The sequence below is a fragment of the Salvia miltiorrhiza genome, chromosome 7 (genome assembly GCF_028751815.1).
Source record: "Salvia miltiorrhiza cultivar Shanhuang (shh) chromosome 7, IMPLAD_Smil_shh, whole genome shotgun sequence".
NCBI classification, from domain to species: Eukaryota; Viridiplantae; Streptophyta; class Magnoliopsida; order Lamiales; family Lamiaceae; genus Salvia; species Salvia miltiorrhiza.
Window position 1 is genome coordinate 29,029,379 of NC_080393.1, and position 16,898 is coordinate 29,046,276.

The 16,898-nt window shown below is 35.7% G+C and overlaps 1 protein-coding gene across 2 annotated transcripts; it reads left to right on the top strand.

Moving 5' to 3' along the window:
• Positions 1 to 8,804: 8,804 nt before the first annotated feature.
• LOC130995853 (LRR receptor-like serine/threonine-protein kinase RPK2) lies at positions 8,805 to 16,264 on the top strand. Of its 2 annotated transcripts, none has more exons than XM_057921299.1 (4): positions 8,805 to 9,214; positions 9,957 to 10,945; positions 11,158 to 11,527; positions 11,681 to 16,264. In XM_057921299.1, exon 4 carries the CDS (start codon positions 13,454 to 13,456, stop codon positions 16,073 to 16,075), a length of 2,622 nt encoding a protein of 873 aa, XP_057777282.1. In that variant the 5' UTR covers positions 8,805 to 9,214; positions 9,957 to 10,945; positions 11,158 to 11,527; positions 11,681 to 13,453; the 3' UTR covers positions 16,076 to 16,264. The 2 variants fall into 2 exon arrangements, with proteins under 2 accessions (XP_057777282.1, XP_057777281.1); XM_057921298.1 differs by having other exon boundaries at positions 11,225 to 11,527.
• Positions 16,265 to 16,898: the final 634 nt, after the last annotated feature.

A 16,898-nucleotide genomic window follows, 5' to 3' on the forward strand; every position in this document is an offset into this window, starting at 1 on the left:
CTATCCTCTGATAGTCAGGAAGAGTGATATCATCTCTGTTTTAGCAAACTCGACTGAAGCCTTTACGTGCATCAGTTAAGTTCCAGTAACTTAATTGATAACTCCTTACTGAAGAGTTTTTTAGTATCAATCGTCAACCCTGTTTGGTCAAAACTCCTTTCTGTTAACATGTGTCTTAGTTTGCTTGTAAAGTTTCGTTTTGATCTCTATATTGAGATCCCTCTATTTTAAGAGGAGAAAAATAGCCCATAGGTGTATTCCCCCCATACACCTATTCGAGACCCTCCGGACCTAACATATAATAATTATATCATTATGTTAAATGTTTAACAATTTAGAGTGATTTGTTGTATTAATTTGTTTAGTTTTGAAGGAATATTAAATTGAATTAATACTCTAATGCCCGATGATCGTTTCTTGGATTATTATTAATTCATCATACAACGATTAATCCCTAACATGCTCCTATGAATTTAAGTGCTGCACGTTGGAGTTCCGAAATACCTGAAGAATTCAGAAGAATTCGTCAAACTCGCAGCTGAACAGACCAGTCAGCTTCAAGCCTTCGTTTGAAGCCTCAAACATCCTCAAATCGTATTCTGCCCAGAAATACGACTTCTTTGTCTTTGAGAGAGCTTTCCGTGGCCTCCTGTTTCGCCTGAATCGGAGTTCTATGGAGGAAGTTATGGCCGTTCTCCCGAATCTGCCAAAACTTGATTTCCTGCGAAAATCTGACTCCAGCTCAGATCTTCTGAACTGTATCCCGCTCAGCTTTCACCGTTGGATGGACAACGAACTATGAAAGTCCCAAGAGAGAAATAATGCTCCTCACGTTTCGTGCGCCCCACAGCTCTCCAAAACCCTAATATTTTATCAGTGTATTTTCCTGAGAGCTGACAGCTGTATTTTATAATAATTAAAATACGGAGGAGGCGCAGATTAGGTGTAGGGGGCGTGTTCTCTCTTTGCTAGGGCTAGGAGACTTTGGGCCAGTCCAGGGACCAGATACAAAGAATAAAGATGGGCCTCAAATAAATTAATTATCTATGGTCAGCCCAGACCATAATTAATTTATAAATATTAGTTCATTCCACTGGAGAACCAATATTAACTTACCCCTTTATTGCCGGTGTTGAGTCGGAGCTTGTATTTAGACTTATTAAATCCCCGTATTTAAAATATCTGACATCCATTAATTAATTAGAGCTTTGACAGCTTAAATCAATTAATCTCTTTGTAATCCTTAAGCAGTTTCACTCAAACTTTATTATTGTGACTGAACTTAATCAACCTGCAGGGTTTAGCGCAATAAACATTATTGAGCTCCTTAAGGGGATGTCATTATCCTATATCAGATACGAGTACTAATACAGATAATCAAATATCATATATTAACCGCTATCACCCAAGATACAGAGTACTCAAGTTACTATATAACTCTCACTCATAGTAAATCAAAGTGATACACGAATTAACATATATATATATGAAATCTTATTAGTATTAAGATTTTATTAAGTCACCGAGATCTTGATTCTTCACTTAAGTCAGATAGAAGAATACATCTCACTGTGGTCCTATCAATACGTTATGACGTACCAGTATAGACAAGTAGTCAAGACAAACTACTTCCATTTATACCGCAGCCTAAACCGATGACTCGTCCTAAAGTCATCTCGGCTGTTATCATATTATATCTCTTAAGGTTATTCCAATTATATGGTCTTCTGTGATCTACAACACACCATATAATCTACTTATATAGAGATAGAGAACATACATATGCAATCATGAACACAATCAGATAGGAGATTAAAATAGTGAACTTAGGAAACATTGTATACAAGCATAAAAGGTTCTTGCTTTCAGTATACAAATCCAACAAGTTTATGTTATTTTTGTCTTTGTTTCTAATTAGATAAGCTTTAATATTGAATTTGCGTCGATCCTCAAGTTAAAGTAAATTAAAAGAACTATTAATAATGAAATTAGTTTATTTGTTTAGAAGATAAAACAATTTCTAAAAAAATAAACATAGAAGTATGTCTTTATATGCTTTTAATATACTTGCTATTGAATTAATGAAATGCAAACAATTAAATGACTAATTCTAATTCTAAACCCTTTAAGATTCTACTTAGATAAATACGAACTGACGAATTCCTCAAAAAAATTGGCTCAGGGGCTTTCGCCCGGCCCCCAAACTCTCATGCATGTAGATATTTGCATATGTCTGCTTCAATAAATTTTGTAAACCCTAATAACTAATGATGGATCCACAACTGTTTATGTTGTACTATCTTATAATATAACTGCATGATATGAAAGTCTTTTATTTTTTTATTTTTATTTTTTCCAGATTTTGTATTATGTAATATAAATTTCCATTTTCATTGACTTACTTTGTATTTTATTTTATATCACTTAATATATATTTAAAATTATAGACTACTCCTATTATATATGATAAATACGTATGAATAATCGGACAGTGCACTGTACACTCGAATGCACTGTACATCTGGGTGCACAGTACACCCGGGTACACTGTACATCGGAGTGCACAGTCACATCAATTTATATATTACACGTATTATGTATCATAAATACGTATAAATAATTGGACCGTGCGTAGCACGGGTATAATCAAGGAACAAATTGTTCGGTGGGATGATGTATATAAAATAATTATTTTATATTTTATGACATAGATAAAAAAATCTAAGACTTTTCTTTTTTTATTATTTAAATAAATAATAAAAAAAATTGATATGTAGAATCTAAAACTTTTTTTTTTCGTAAGCCCAATACTTATTTAATGCTTTTAGTCCGATTACTTACTTGCTCTTGGGCCTTCATATTTTGTTGTGGGCCAAATTAAAATAATAAAAAAAAAACTATGGATTTTGGTCCATATGTAGAATTACTTTATATGCACATAGATTTTTTTATGTTTTTTAAATATTTTTAATACATAAGTTACTTATTTAATTATTTAATGCTTTATATTTATAAAAGAAAATATAATTCTAAATATATATTCGATACAATATCAAAGTTTTTCTGTATATCATTTTGTAGAGTCAAAGTGCTTACATATATCATTTTATGTAGTAATAATAAGTAACAAAATATAGTTCTAAATATATATTTGTGTCGTACTATCATTATATTTGTGTTGTACTATCTTTTAATATGAACTGTATGATATGAAAGTTATTTATTATTTTTATTCCTATTTTTTTCATTATGTAATGTACATGATTAGTTTTGTTTAACCACTTTCTACCATGTTTTGTATCACTTTTGTTTTTCTTTTTACAATTCTATAGTACCGCTACAATACTTCACAAATACGTATCAATATTCATGTCGTGCGGAGCGCGGGTATGTTACTCTTATTATATATGTTGTGCGAAGCACGGGTATGTTTTGTATCACTTTTTTTTTTTTTGCTTTTTACAATTCTATATATTAATGTTATTATATATGATAAATACGTATGAATAATTGGATCGTGCGGAGCACATGTATAATACTAGTAATATATAAAAGAGGAGTTTTTTCCCTCCATTTTTCTCTCTCTTCTTTCACTATTTTTTTCTTTATTTTTCTTTAATTGTTTTTTCTAAACATCATCAAATTTAATTCATGAAAAAAATACTTAGTATATTACATCTTAAATTTAAGTTCATGAAAAAAACTTTAATATGGTATAAAAAAATCATCAAAAATGAATATAAAATGAATAAATTATGAAAAATTAAAATTAAGAATATTTTATTTTTTCTCTCATCTTTAACCTTTTACAGCTTTTTATTTATATTTGTGTATGAAAATATTGATTTATTTATTATGACGTTTAATACTCTGTAATAATAATAATGAGAATAATAATGTGTAATGTCAATTTTCATTATCAAATAATTTAGATTTATTAATAATTATAATTATCATTATACTTTATACAAAGTTGAAAATATACGTTTCAAATTCAAGATTTTATTGAGTAATTGATGTGGATTATTTAATTTTATTTTATTATTAAAATATATTTTTTATTTATTTATATTTTAATTTTATTTAATATTTTTTATTGTTTAAACATGTAATTTAATTTCGATGTTCGTCTTGCATCGCACGAATGGATGTTATAGTTCGGAGATAAAAAAGAATAAAAAGATTTTGATATAATTTTCAAACGACGTGACCCTTAAAATCTAACCAATTCTAACCATATATAATTATATATGCACATGCACATAATTGCGTCAACTCCACACGAATTTTTTTCATATTATAACCACACGAGTTCCTCTTCGTAATAATATAAATATAATATTCATTTTCAAACATTTTACAATTTAATATGGCAAGATATGTTGCCAAATATATCTTACTACTTTTAAAAGTGGTCAACCGTAAATTAGTTACTTACGATAAAAAATTTAAATTCCTATATCCCTTTGTAAAATTTAAATTAAATAGTTCTTTTTCCAAACGACACGTCTTTTAAAATTGTAGGCCTCTTAGCCTATATATATCCCCTTAAATTACATAACATTTTGTCCGTTCGAAAATATTTCGCATATCACACTAAAAAAGTCATTATCAATACTCTGAAAACAATGGCGAGAAATGGGGTGATCGCCGCCGTCTTGGTGGCTCTTGTGATGACGACGGCAGTGGCTGATGCGGCGGAGCGAAGTGGAAATGCTCATTGCATGGCGGAGTGCTATTTCGATTGTGCACAAACCAAAATCTTCAGTGATAATGAATGCAAGAAAGATTGCGTCTATACATGTGCTAAATATGCTAATGGAAAGAAATTGAGGGAGCAAGATGATGATAAATTCTTCCCTTCCTGGATTTAGTTATTATAAATCTATATTGTTCGTGTATTTTATTTTTCTACTTCTTTTTTTCTTTCTTTTTTCGTTGACGTTGCAATGATGTAAAATATTATTGTTTGATATATTATATAAATTGTTGTTTTAGTATAATAGACAGTTAGTCATAGATATATTTATAACAATCTTATTAAATTTCATAAGCATCTGAAGAAAAAAAAACTAAAATGTGAATGTAATGTGTACAATTAATTAAATTTGATTTTTTTTCCCTCCATCTCGAAGTAAACACACACACAAACACACACAATATCTGGAACGAATTTATGAAATATTGTTATGCATCTATTTTGTATATTAATGTGCCTTTACATAATTAATTATTCCAGTCACATTTTTCGCTCAACCGTTGTTTACTCATGCCAAGGCAAGCATATATCCATTCATAACAAAAAATTTAAATTCCCACACCACTTAACAAAATGTAAGTAAATAACCGTCCCTGTGTCTTTTAAAATGTGACGCCTATTAATTTACACGAAAAAAAGAAGTGTGTATTTGCATGTGCTAAGGAGAATATGATTGCGATTTCTTATCTACTAGTATTAATAATTTTTCTAGAAGCAAATTCTAACCCTCTGAAGAATATTACATATTGTTAATCTTTAACCTCGTATTTTATATTGTGAGTTTTCATACTCACAATAAAAGTAAAATTTCAATTTTGACACATATATATAACAATGCGTTACATGAGCAAATCATTAAATAAAATTAATAACTCAAAAATATGTAAGCCCACATTAAATGAAATTATAATAGCCCCAAATATATATTCCAAAGTCAAGAAATACAACAACTAATTTCAAGTCCAATTTAATTAAGCCCAGTTATTAATTTAAGCCCAAAAATATAAAATATTAAATACAAACAAAAAATAAACAATCCCTACTCTAAATTAAGGGGGGTGTATTCGTTCAGGATTTTAATAGATTTCTGCAGACTTTTAAAATCTGGGTGTATTCGTTCAAGACTTTTAAAAGTCTATGAAAATCTAGAGTTATTCGTTTAAGACTTTTAAAATTCTATAAAAAATCTATGAAAATCTAGAGGTATTCGTTTAAGACTTTTAAAATTCTATAAAAAATTAGAGGTATTCGTTTCAGACTTTTAAAAATCAATGAAAATCTATAGGTATTTAAAAATCTATGAATTTTAAAATTGGACTGATTTTCATTGATTTCATTCAAAAAATACACATGAACAAATCCGACCTCCGACCATGAGAATTCGGAAGATTTCATATTTTAGCACTGACTGGGTTACCGCGGCTGTGGCTCATGAAGCCAGCAGTCGCTGGAGGTGAGCGACGGCGGTAGAGGCGGTGGGGATGCAACGTCCGCGCGGTGGAGGAAGATTGGAAGAAAATTTTAAGAATTTGGGGAAGAAATGGTACTTGTGGCGCGCAGTGGAGGAAAAGAGAAAGTAGGGCTGAGTTCCAGCGTCCGCGCAATGTATATATATATCACGAAGCCAGCAGTCGCTGGGCGCTGGGTCCAGTGCTCACTTAAAGCCAACAATCGCTGGGATTTTTGGTTTCAAATCCGTAAAAATCACGTCAAATTCTTGTTAAAATTTGTCCAAAATCTGTGCAGATTCCTGTTTAGAATTCTAAAATACATGAAGAATCTGTGTGAAATTCATATATTTTTAAAATCCAGGGATTTTAAAAATCTACAGAATTCCTGAACGAATACACCTTCCTAAGTCACGCCCCTCTTCTTCTTCACATCTCTTAACCGCCGCGCCGTTCTTTTTCCTTCACGCCCATTCTTTAAACTGAAGCAATTCTTCACATATTTTTTCTGGGCTTATTCTTTATTTTTGATATTTCTCTTCTCTTAGATAGTTATTTAAAATACACAAAGATTTGGGATTTGAATGCAATATATCAGATCAGAATTGAAAAAAGTGATTCAAAATGCGATTTGAGTAAGTTGCAAAATTGTACGTTGAAGTTGAAGCCCGATGTGTGTTCTTTCAAGTTTTCAGGAACTAAGTTATTTTCGGTCGAATTTATTCTTCATAAGTTTTCATTTCCCACACCCTCTCCACATAACAGAGAACTGAATGATGCGCAGTTAATGTTGAAACCGATTCAGATCACTTTTGTAAATCGAATTGAAAGAGATAAAAGAGGCAGGCAGAGACCTTGGTATCGAGCATGACGGCGCAGAGGATGTTGGTGTTCTCCATGGCCTTGCGGAGAGTCTCCTGGTGGTATTCGTGAGATCCGTGGGAGAAATTGAAGCGAGGCTCGCAGAAGCTTCTCGACCATGGGGATGGAGCGAGAGGCAGACGATCTTCGTCAGAACATGGTTGCCGGAATTGAACGAGAAGGAGGCATTATGCATTCGGAGTAGCAACGCCTAATCTGATGTCTCAGTGCCGCCTCCATCGTTGATGCCATCGCTGCCACCGCCACAAGAACCAAAAGCGCCGATGTCATTGCAGCATATCTTGCCATATTAGATAATACTCCCTCCGTCCACGAAAGAACTTCCTATCTTTCCTTTTTGGGACGTCCACAAAAGAACTTCCTACCTATTTTTGGACTATACCCCACCACTTATATTCCACCACTTATATTCCTCTTACTTTTCACTTTTCACAACTCCCAATATTAATTATAACACATTTTCACCACTCTCAATACACTCAACTACCTTTTTATCAACTCTCAATAATATTTTTTCTTAAAACCTGTGCCACTCCCTCCTAGGAAGTTCTTTCATGGACGGAGGGAGTATATTAATTTCTCATTTTTAAAAATGATAATATATAATTAATGTAATAATAAATTAATATCATTTCTCCATTTCCAAATTTTATACGCGTGAAAGTATGTCTGCAACAAGATGGAAAAAATGTATATTAATTAAAATAGAATATTAACATGAAATTACCTTGACACTCAGGGTAATTTTTTTAACCTTGACTTAGCAATTTATGCGGTTACAATCTTGTTGCTTAGCAATTTATACGATTGCAATTTCGTACTTGACAATTTTTGCGGTTGCAATCTCATTAGTAATTTACGCGATTATAATATTGTACTTGATAATTTATGCAGCTACGATCACCTTACTTCGCTTACTTTCTTCACTCCATTATAATAATATTGATTCTCCAATTATAATAATATAGACGCTCATTCGTGCGAATAGAAATTAAATGTCATTTTAAATAAATAAATATAAATATTAAACAAAATCAAAACAAAAATAAATGAATAATATGTTTAAAAATAAAATATCAATTACTCAATAAAATCTCCAATTTAAAAACGTAAATTTTAACTATGTATAATGTATAATGATAATTATAGATATTAAATAATTTTAAATTATTTGATAATGAAAATTAATATACACATTATTATTATAGAGTATTCCACATAATAATAAATAAATAAATAAATATTTTCATGCACGGACATAGAATAAAAAAGTTGTAAAATTTTACAAAGAGAAAGAAAATAAAATATTTTAAAATTTTAATAACCTATTCGTTTTAAATTCATTTTTGATGATTTTTATAATATATTAAAGATCTTGTTATGAACTTAAATTTAAGATGCATATTCATATTGAATATTTCTTCATAAATCAAATTTAATGATATTTAGAAAAAAAAATTAAAATTATAAAAAAAAAGAGAAAAAAATAAAAAAAATGATGGGAGAAGAGAGAGAGAAAATGGAGGGAAAAACTCATCTTTTATATACTATATAAGATTCATCTTCTTTCCCTTCTTTCATTTGAAAAAAAAAATGGAGCGTCAATTTGAAAATTAGTGGAACAACAACCTATAAAATTTTGCGCTGATAATTTGAAAAAAAAATAGAGCATCAATTTGAAAATTTTATACTAAAAATAATGAGCCCCACACACCTTTACATACTTTTACACTATAATCTTATTCTTCTTAATTCCCGTGCCAAAAAGAAGCGCACCACTTTGGTCGGGACGGAGGGAGTATCACATAGATTGTGATAAAATTGCAAAAAGGCCCTCTCTCGGAGCACTTGATGATCACGTGGCACAAACTGAGAGCAGTTGAAAATAAGGCGCCAAAGAGACGATCGACATGCGATGCAGTTGTATCTATAAAATCCGAAAACCCAGCTCTTCCTTCCGTTTGCATTACATGATTATTCAATTTCCCCTCAAAACCCTAATTAATCCTCCCCAGCGCCTTGGGATTTATATATATATCACGTAGAAGAAACGCAAGAAAGGGATAATCCTAATTAATATCCCTGGATAAGCTGAGGATCATTAAAGACTACGATTATTGTTATGGTAATTATAGCTATAATTACTTTTTTGTGTTTGGCTTGATTTCTCATTTAATTTTTGCTGCATGTGAATGATTATTGGGTCCTTCTATATGTAACTTGAATCTTGCTGGGTTTATTCGAGGATCATTTGAGTCGGTAAAAAAGTTGGGCACTAATTGCATTTCCGTTATATATATATAAAAAAAAAAAATCTTCTTTTGTTTTTTCATGTGAAAAATTGCTAAAATTGGTGTATGTATTAACAAAATGCTAACTTGTTATCATATGAGCACATGCAAAGGAAATGATTTTTATATACAAGATTTATCCGGCGCAGACAGAGAAATGGCTATCTTTAAATTAATTATTCACGGATATATATAGTATTATATGTAATTCAGTGAAATCTATTTTTCTTGAATTTTTGGGAAATTGCTGCATATTAAACCTTTGTCTGTAGATAACTGTAAAATCCAATCAGAGTTTAAGTATATAATTATCATGAACAACATTAATGTGCAACAGCATATATAGTTTATTCTGTTTTTTGGGATTCTTATAAGAGTCTACGAATTCCAGCTAGTTCTACCATTTTACTTGATAGTTGAGCTCTCTTATTTTACAATGTGATCTAATCACACTTTAATCTATAATGTGCATGAAAAATATTGAGCTCTTGCAATTCTATGTCTCGTATATTGTGTATTTCCTATTTCTCATCTCCTGCACTTGTGTTAAACTCCCCTTTATTTTTAATGTATCAGTGATGTGTATATCTTGGTTCAATTATGGACTGTGAAAGGAATCATGGTGAGGTTTTAGAGGAAAAACCAAGTGCTTCTGATAATAGGCGTGTGATATTCTCACCCGGAGTTAAAGTTATAAATACAAACCACGAAGGTGGCTGTGGACCACGTTCGGAGATTACTGTTAAAGAAACTGAACATGGCTCAGCCAGAAGTTTAGATTCTTCATCTTCATCAAAGGCTTCTTGTGAAGATATTGTTCAAGTCAATTCTCAAATTATTCCTCCCAACTCTATAGGAGAGAGTAACATCATTCCCCAGCCTAGTGGAGGCTCAAACAGGTTGGAAGAGTGTGTTAAAGAGTGTCAAGAACCCATCTCACAGCTCTCGGATGTTGACAATGCGTGTTTAGTGAAACACATGTCACCAATTCTATCGCCTTCGGTCCAAGTCATGGAATGCCCTGAAGATTATGATCCTGATAGTCCAGCTTATGTCTTTGACAGTGACTCATCAATAATGGAAGGGAATGCTTCTTCTGATGATTTGTTGTTCAGCATTCATATGGGGGACGATAGTTTCTCTATTGGTGATGCAACCGGTGCTAGTGCAGACATAGATAAATCGGGGAAGCTACCAAAATCAGGGCAATCCTTATGCGTTGGAGAATTATGCCAATTTGGAGCATCTTCCAAGTCTGGAAAAATTCACAAGACAAAGGAGTGTCAGTCTACGGAGCACTTGAAGGGTAATGAATCAATAAGGTCGGGTGAGTTGGGTAGGTTTGACCAAATTTCGCCAAATACTAAAGGGGTAGAATCGAACAAAAAATTAGACATGGGGAAGACCGTGAGTGTGGATGTGAAACGTGGAGAAAAGGGAATGGTTGGTGAACCGGTCAACAATGTTCGAGAAGGTCTCATGAATAACCAAGTCGACACGAGTACAAGAGGTTCGAGGGATTCTAGTTCCAAACATAAATCGGATGGAACTGTTGCTTTTCCAAAGTGAGTGTCGTTCTATCTGATAATCAACTAGATCAATTCATACGAACTTATTACTCTTGCATGTATGTTGTTTCTTGTTGCTACGCAAAAACAATGCTAATTGATTTGACAGATAGAGGCATCTTCATATATATATATATGTATATATATATATATGAATGGTGCTTATGTTCATCCATTCTTAAGTTTGCATATCTTTTTCTCTTACCAAGCGGTCTTGGATGAATATCATCATTGGTCTACTCGAAGACTGAAGAATATCCCTCCCTTGTGTTCCAGAAAGAAGAAATCTTCGTGGAAATCGTGTCATTGCTTTGAGTGGCCTAGCTGCTGCAGTAAATTTCCAGGTTGCTCGTGCAAATGGATTCGCTGGCCTAATTGCTCCTGCAAATGGATTCACTGGCCTGGTTGCTCCTTTAAATGGTTCACATGTCATGGCTGCTTGTGTGAGAGGCCAAGCAATCAGTTGAAGTATCCGAGATGGGCAGGCAGCTGCTTTAAGTGCCTTTACTGGCCTTGCCTAAAGTGCCGATGTTGAAATCGTACATCAGCGTGCTGATCCTGTTGTGATTCCAATAATACGTATGTTGGTATTCCTTTATAGCACAATTTCGTCGTAGTAGAAATATGTGATATTAAAGCATCTTATAGCATAGGTGCCAACAATTTAATTCTTACCGTAGATGTAATCTTGATTTTGAGCGAGTTCGAGTAATTTTTTTCAATGCTTAACAGGCTGGAAAATGGGAGACTAACGACTTCTGAGAAAGTTCAGAGCATCAGCCTGCCAATCGTGCCAATATGCTGCCAAGCTCCGTGAAGGCAGCAAACCAAAAGGCACGCGCTTCCTTTTCGTGTTCTTGCTCATGTTGCTGTTGATGAAGTGTCACCTTTAACCGGCCTTCTTATTTATCACTTCTTTGTCGTTACATGCTTTATAGCTCCTCGGACAGAACTAGATGTGCATTAGGTGACTAACTGTAATCTAGACACCTTGTATTTGTCTGCTTTACTCTTATAGGAAACTCATTATCCATTGGTTAGAAGTAATCAGTTATGTTAGATATGCTGTCGTTGATAGTTTAGGAGCCAATTTGTCATGTGATGCTGTAATTGAGTCTTATAGGATTCACTTCATTCTCCAAGAAAGTTATATTTACAATCTTGTAGGTTGCTAGTTTTAAGATAAATGTTTCTATATTATATTTTTTTTCTTCTTTCCTGATTTGTCTGCACAATATAATCACTATAGAAATTAAACAACATTAATTGGGTGATTTTAGATGTGTTTTGACAGAACATGTAGGCAATTTCGAACAACACAGCAGACTTCTAATTAGAGAATGTAATTTTCAAATACATAAATAGTCATCGAATATTTGTCATAGGATACTGGTGTGAACACTGTTCATTCCCAAAATTTTATTTCCCACCATCAAGAAAAATACTATGCATCTTTATCTGATCTTCGTTCATTAGTTGATAAGAATTGAAGAATACCATGAATCCCAACTCAGAATCTGGTAATAAGGTGAAGAAAAACTGCATGAATTTCAGGATTTTTTAACATTGCATAGGGAGCTGACTAATAGTCTAATTCAGAATCTATTCATACAATACAATCCGGACAAAATAATTTGAAAATCCCAGAAAAATCCAGAATTTAATGCTTTTGAACTGCCTTCAGTTACAACTAGGCTACCATATGTTTCTTGACAAATATTACCACCTTCCTTCCTAAATGTAAAATCCCATCTGCAATCCCATAAAAACTAATATTTTAAAAAGAATAATTATTTGTATGAATGAAGATTATGTGAAGAACCACCAAATAAATTTACAAGATTGTTCCTTTCCAAAAAAAAAAAATAATAATAATAAAAACTGCTGTTCATCAGATTCCTTGGTCCTCATAAGTTGCTGTCACAAAATGTAAAGGTACCACCTGAGGCAAACGATGCCGTTTTGGGGTTGCAGCCGTTATGCTGCACAGTTACTCCACGTGTACAATATTTTCTGTCGTGCCACGTGGACCAACAAACAGGGGTCTTGAAAAACCCTGTACTATTCTAACAAATGCGCGCCCATTTGAGCAGTAGGGCCCAGAGTTTCTTCCTGGGACCCACTTCCTCACGTTAAAGATTTTAGGAAAAGATTGAGGGGAAAAATAGTAAGCTTGGAAGAAGTAACACCAATCTGCAGAAGAAAGAGAAGCAACAGAGATTATTTCTTGCCATCATTTTGCTGACTCCGAGGTTTCTTACGTTTTCTGCATAATTTGTTGTCGAATGTTGAAAAGAAAAAACTGGATTCTTTGTCTTCTTCAGTTTCTGTTCTCTCCTCTCTGCAGATGCTAAAGACTTATTTTTCTTTTCTGTTTTTAGATTCTCTGCAGCTTCTTCTTTTTCCTTCTATCTCCTTTTGTCCTTTTCTGCTTGGTTTTCAAAATTTTGTTTTTGAATTTGTGCTAACAAAGTCTGTTGCTTTGTTTCTTGAAGATTGAGAGGAATGGCGGGGATGGCAGAGATGGGGAAGGAGATTTCTCTGCTTTCTGCTGCACTTTATCTTCATTCATTTATCCTTTTTCTGTGCATTCTCTCGACGGTTTCTGCACAATTCTCTGATGAAAGAATGGCACTTCTTGGATTGAAGATATCATTTTCTGATCCTCATAGGATTCTCGACAGCTGGAATGCCCGTAGCTCCGACCATTGCTCGTGGTTCGGAGTCTCCTGCAGTTCTGACCTCAGAGTTACTAGGCTGGAAATTGGAGGTAATTTCTCTCGCTCTCCTCCTTGCTATATCGAGTCCCAATCAGTAATGCATGGCCTTGGAATCTCGAGAAACTGCTCTGATCAGTCTGCCATTAGTGGAACATTAGGGGGAAGATTATCGGCTGTTATAGGAAAGTTTACAGAACTTAGGGTTCTATCGCTTGGTTTTAATGAAATTGGTGGTGAGATTCCTGCTGAGATATGGGGATTGAGAAATCTCCAAGTGCTTGATCTTGAGGGGAATGACTTTCTTGGACGTTTCTCCAGTTTTGAATTCTTCGGTTTGAAGAAATTAAGGGTTCTTAATCTTGCATATAACAGGATTTTTGGGATGTTTCCACCTTCTCTGTCGGAATGTAGGGGTTTAAGGAGTTTGAATTTAGCGGGAAACAGAATCATCGGTGTCATCCCCGGATTTCTCGGGGGTTTTAGAAAGTTGAGAGTAGTAAATTTGTCGTTTAATCGGTTGGTTGGCTACATTCCAAGTAATCTCGGATACGATTGTGGGAATCTAAAGCATTTGGATTTGTCACATAACTTCCTAAAGGGGGAAATTCCGCGCACTTTAGGCAAGTGCGGCCGTTTGAGGATAATTTTGCTGTCGTCAAATGCATTACACGGCGTTATCCCTAATGAGCTTGGGAAACTTCGAAATCTAGAAGTTTTAAACGTTGCAAGAAATGGATTAGGCGGCCCTCTGCCAGCGAATCTGGGGAACTGTACTCGTTTGTCGGTTCTTGTCCTCTCGAGTCACTTCAATGCTCTCCGCATGAAGAGGCATCCACGTGGCAGAGTGCCTCGTAGATCCTCGAATGCAGCTTTGGATGATCATCATAATTCCTTCAAAGGTTCCATTCCTGATGAGATTACAACACTTCCAAAACTCAAGATTTTGTGGGCTCCGGGTGCCGAGTTTAACGGCCACTTCCCGAGAAATTGGGGAAGTTGTAAGAGCTTGATGATGGTAAACCTAGGTCAAAACCAGTTTACAGGTGAGATCTTTGGTCTATTTACAAGATGCACTAATCTTCAATACCTCAACTTGAGCTCTAACAAGCTGACTGGGAGATTGGATGAATATCTTCAGTTGTCGTGCAAAACAATGCTCGATTTCAGTGGGAATCGGTTATCCGGTCCAATCCCGAGTTTGAACACCACTATCTGCCGCCATCGTCCCTCCATCTACGATCCATCTGTTGTTTACACGTCTTTCTTGGTGAAAATAGCTCCTGAGGCCCCGGTTATGGACAATGATCTTATCCACGACGAGGCTCCTCATTTGAAACGGAAGCAGGCGCCTCCTCGTAACTTATTTGTCGCATCTGCATCTGGTGCCATTGCAATAGCTCTAATTTTGCTAGCTCTGTTGTGTTACAAGAAAAGGGGGAAAGCCGAGATGACGAGGATTGAGATTCCGGCCTCGACTCAGACGGAAAAGGTCATCCTCTTCAATGACATAGGTGTGGCTCTAACCTATGACGCCATAGTTGAGGCAACGGAGAATTTTAACAGAAGAAACTGCATTGGAACGGGCGGATTTGGCAAGACCTACCGTGCACAAGTAGCTCCCGAGAGAAATGTTGCGGTGAAGAGGCTGACCGCGGAGAGGCACCAAGGCGCCGCGCAGTTCCATGCCGAGGTGAGCACATTAGGCCAAATCAGACACCCGAATCTCATCACCCTTTTGGGCTATTACGCTTGTGGATCGGAAATGTTATTGATATACAACTATCTGCCCGGAGGGAATCTGGACCGGTTCATCAGGGATCGCGCGAGGAGAGTCTTCAACTACGCGACGCTGCACAAGATCGCTCTCCACATCGCCTCCGCGCTCTGCTACCTGCACGACCAGTGCAGCCCGCGGATCCTGCACCGAGACATCAAGCCCAGTAACATCTTGCTGGACGACGAGAGCAACGCATATCTGGCGGACTTTGGACTGAGCAAGATCCTCGCAGGCAGGGAGACGCATGCCACGACGCACGTGGCTGGGACCTACGGGTACATAGCTCCGGAGTACGCGATGACGGGGAGGGTGTCGGACAGGGCGGATGTGTACAGCTACGGGGTGGTGCTATTGGAGCTCATGTCGGAGAAGAGGGCGCTGGACCCGTCGTTCTACTTGCAGCAGGACGGGTTTGGTATCGTGTCGTGGGCGCGCATGCTGCTGGACCAGGCTCAGGCGAAGGAGGTGTTTGCGGCGGGCTTGTGGGACGCAGGGCCGCATGACAAACTGGTGAAGATGCTGCATGTGGCCGTGCTGTGCACAGTGGATGCGGTTTCAGCGCGCCCAGCGATGAGGCAGGTGGTGCAGCGATTGAAGCAGATTCAGCCTTGTGCTCATCGATCGGGATAGTGTGTTTTCACTTATTCATTATGAATCTAATAAGCCAAGAAACATCATTCCATCATTGCTCTTTTCTTGGTGAAAGATCGTCCCATTCAAGTTTCTCAAATGAATGCAAACCTTTTTTTTTATTCTCTACCACTTTATTGTTCCTGCATTTTGCATAGTTTCGATTTCTGAAATGAAGTTTCCAAAATAGTACTCCCTCCGTCCCGTTATTAACGGCACGTTTCTTTTCGGCACGGGTATTAAGGAGAGTGTTATTAAGAGAAATATTGTAGGGACCACATGTTTAATGTTATTGTTAATTAATGTTAAATATAGTTAATAGAATAACTTCTCTTCTTCCTCAAATATGGCTGCCGCTGGTCGCCGCCACTCTCAACACCGGCGAGGCCGCCGGCGCCGGCGCCTTCCCTTCGCCTCATCTGAACTGTCATCTCCCTCCACCCCCGTAGCCATCCACAAACTTCTCAAACAACAAATAAATCATCCACAGATCCACAAAAATTAACCATCCGGAGAAACATTGACGCAATGAAAAAAACAGCTACCCAATCAAACTTAACCATAAAAAGTGCTACAGAATCGGAGAAACATTGACGCAAATTGATCGAATCAAGGTCAAATTACGGCGAAAACATGGTAAACTAAAAGTAAATTGACAGATCTAAATCCAAGAAATTTAAGAAATCTCCATCTGCAATTAATACCCTAGCCTAAAATCGCGGCTGCGGCGGGAGGGTGGAAAGAGGCGGGAGGCGGCCGCTGCATTCGCCACCTAGTCTCTTCTTTCCAGATCTGAGGAGGAAAGAGTTGCGCCCTCACCTTC

Excerpts from the sequence above, each read along its gene's own strand:
- LOC130995853 (XM_057921299.1), top strand. The coding sequence starts at position 13,454 with ATGGCGGGGATGGCAGAGATGGGGAAGGAGATTTCTCTGCTTTCTGCT.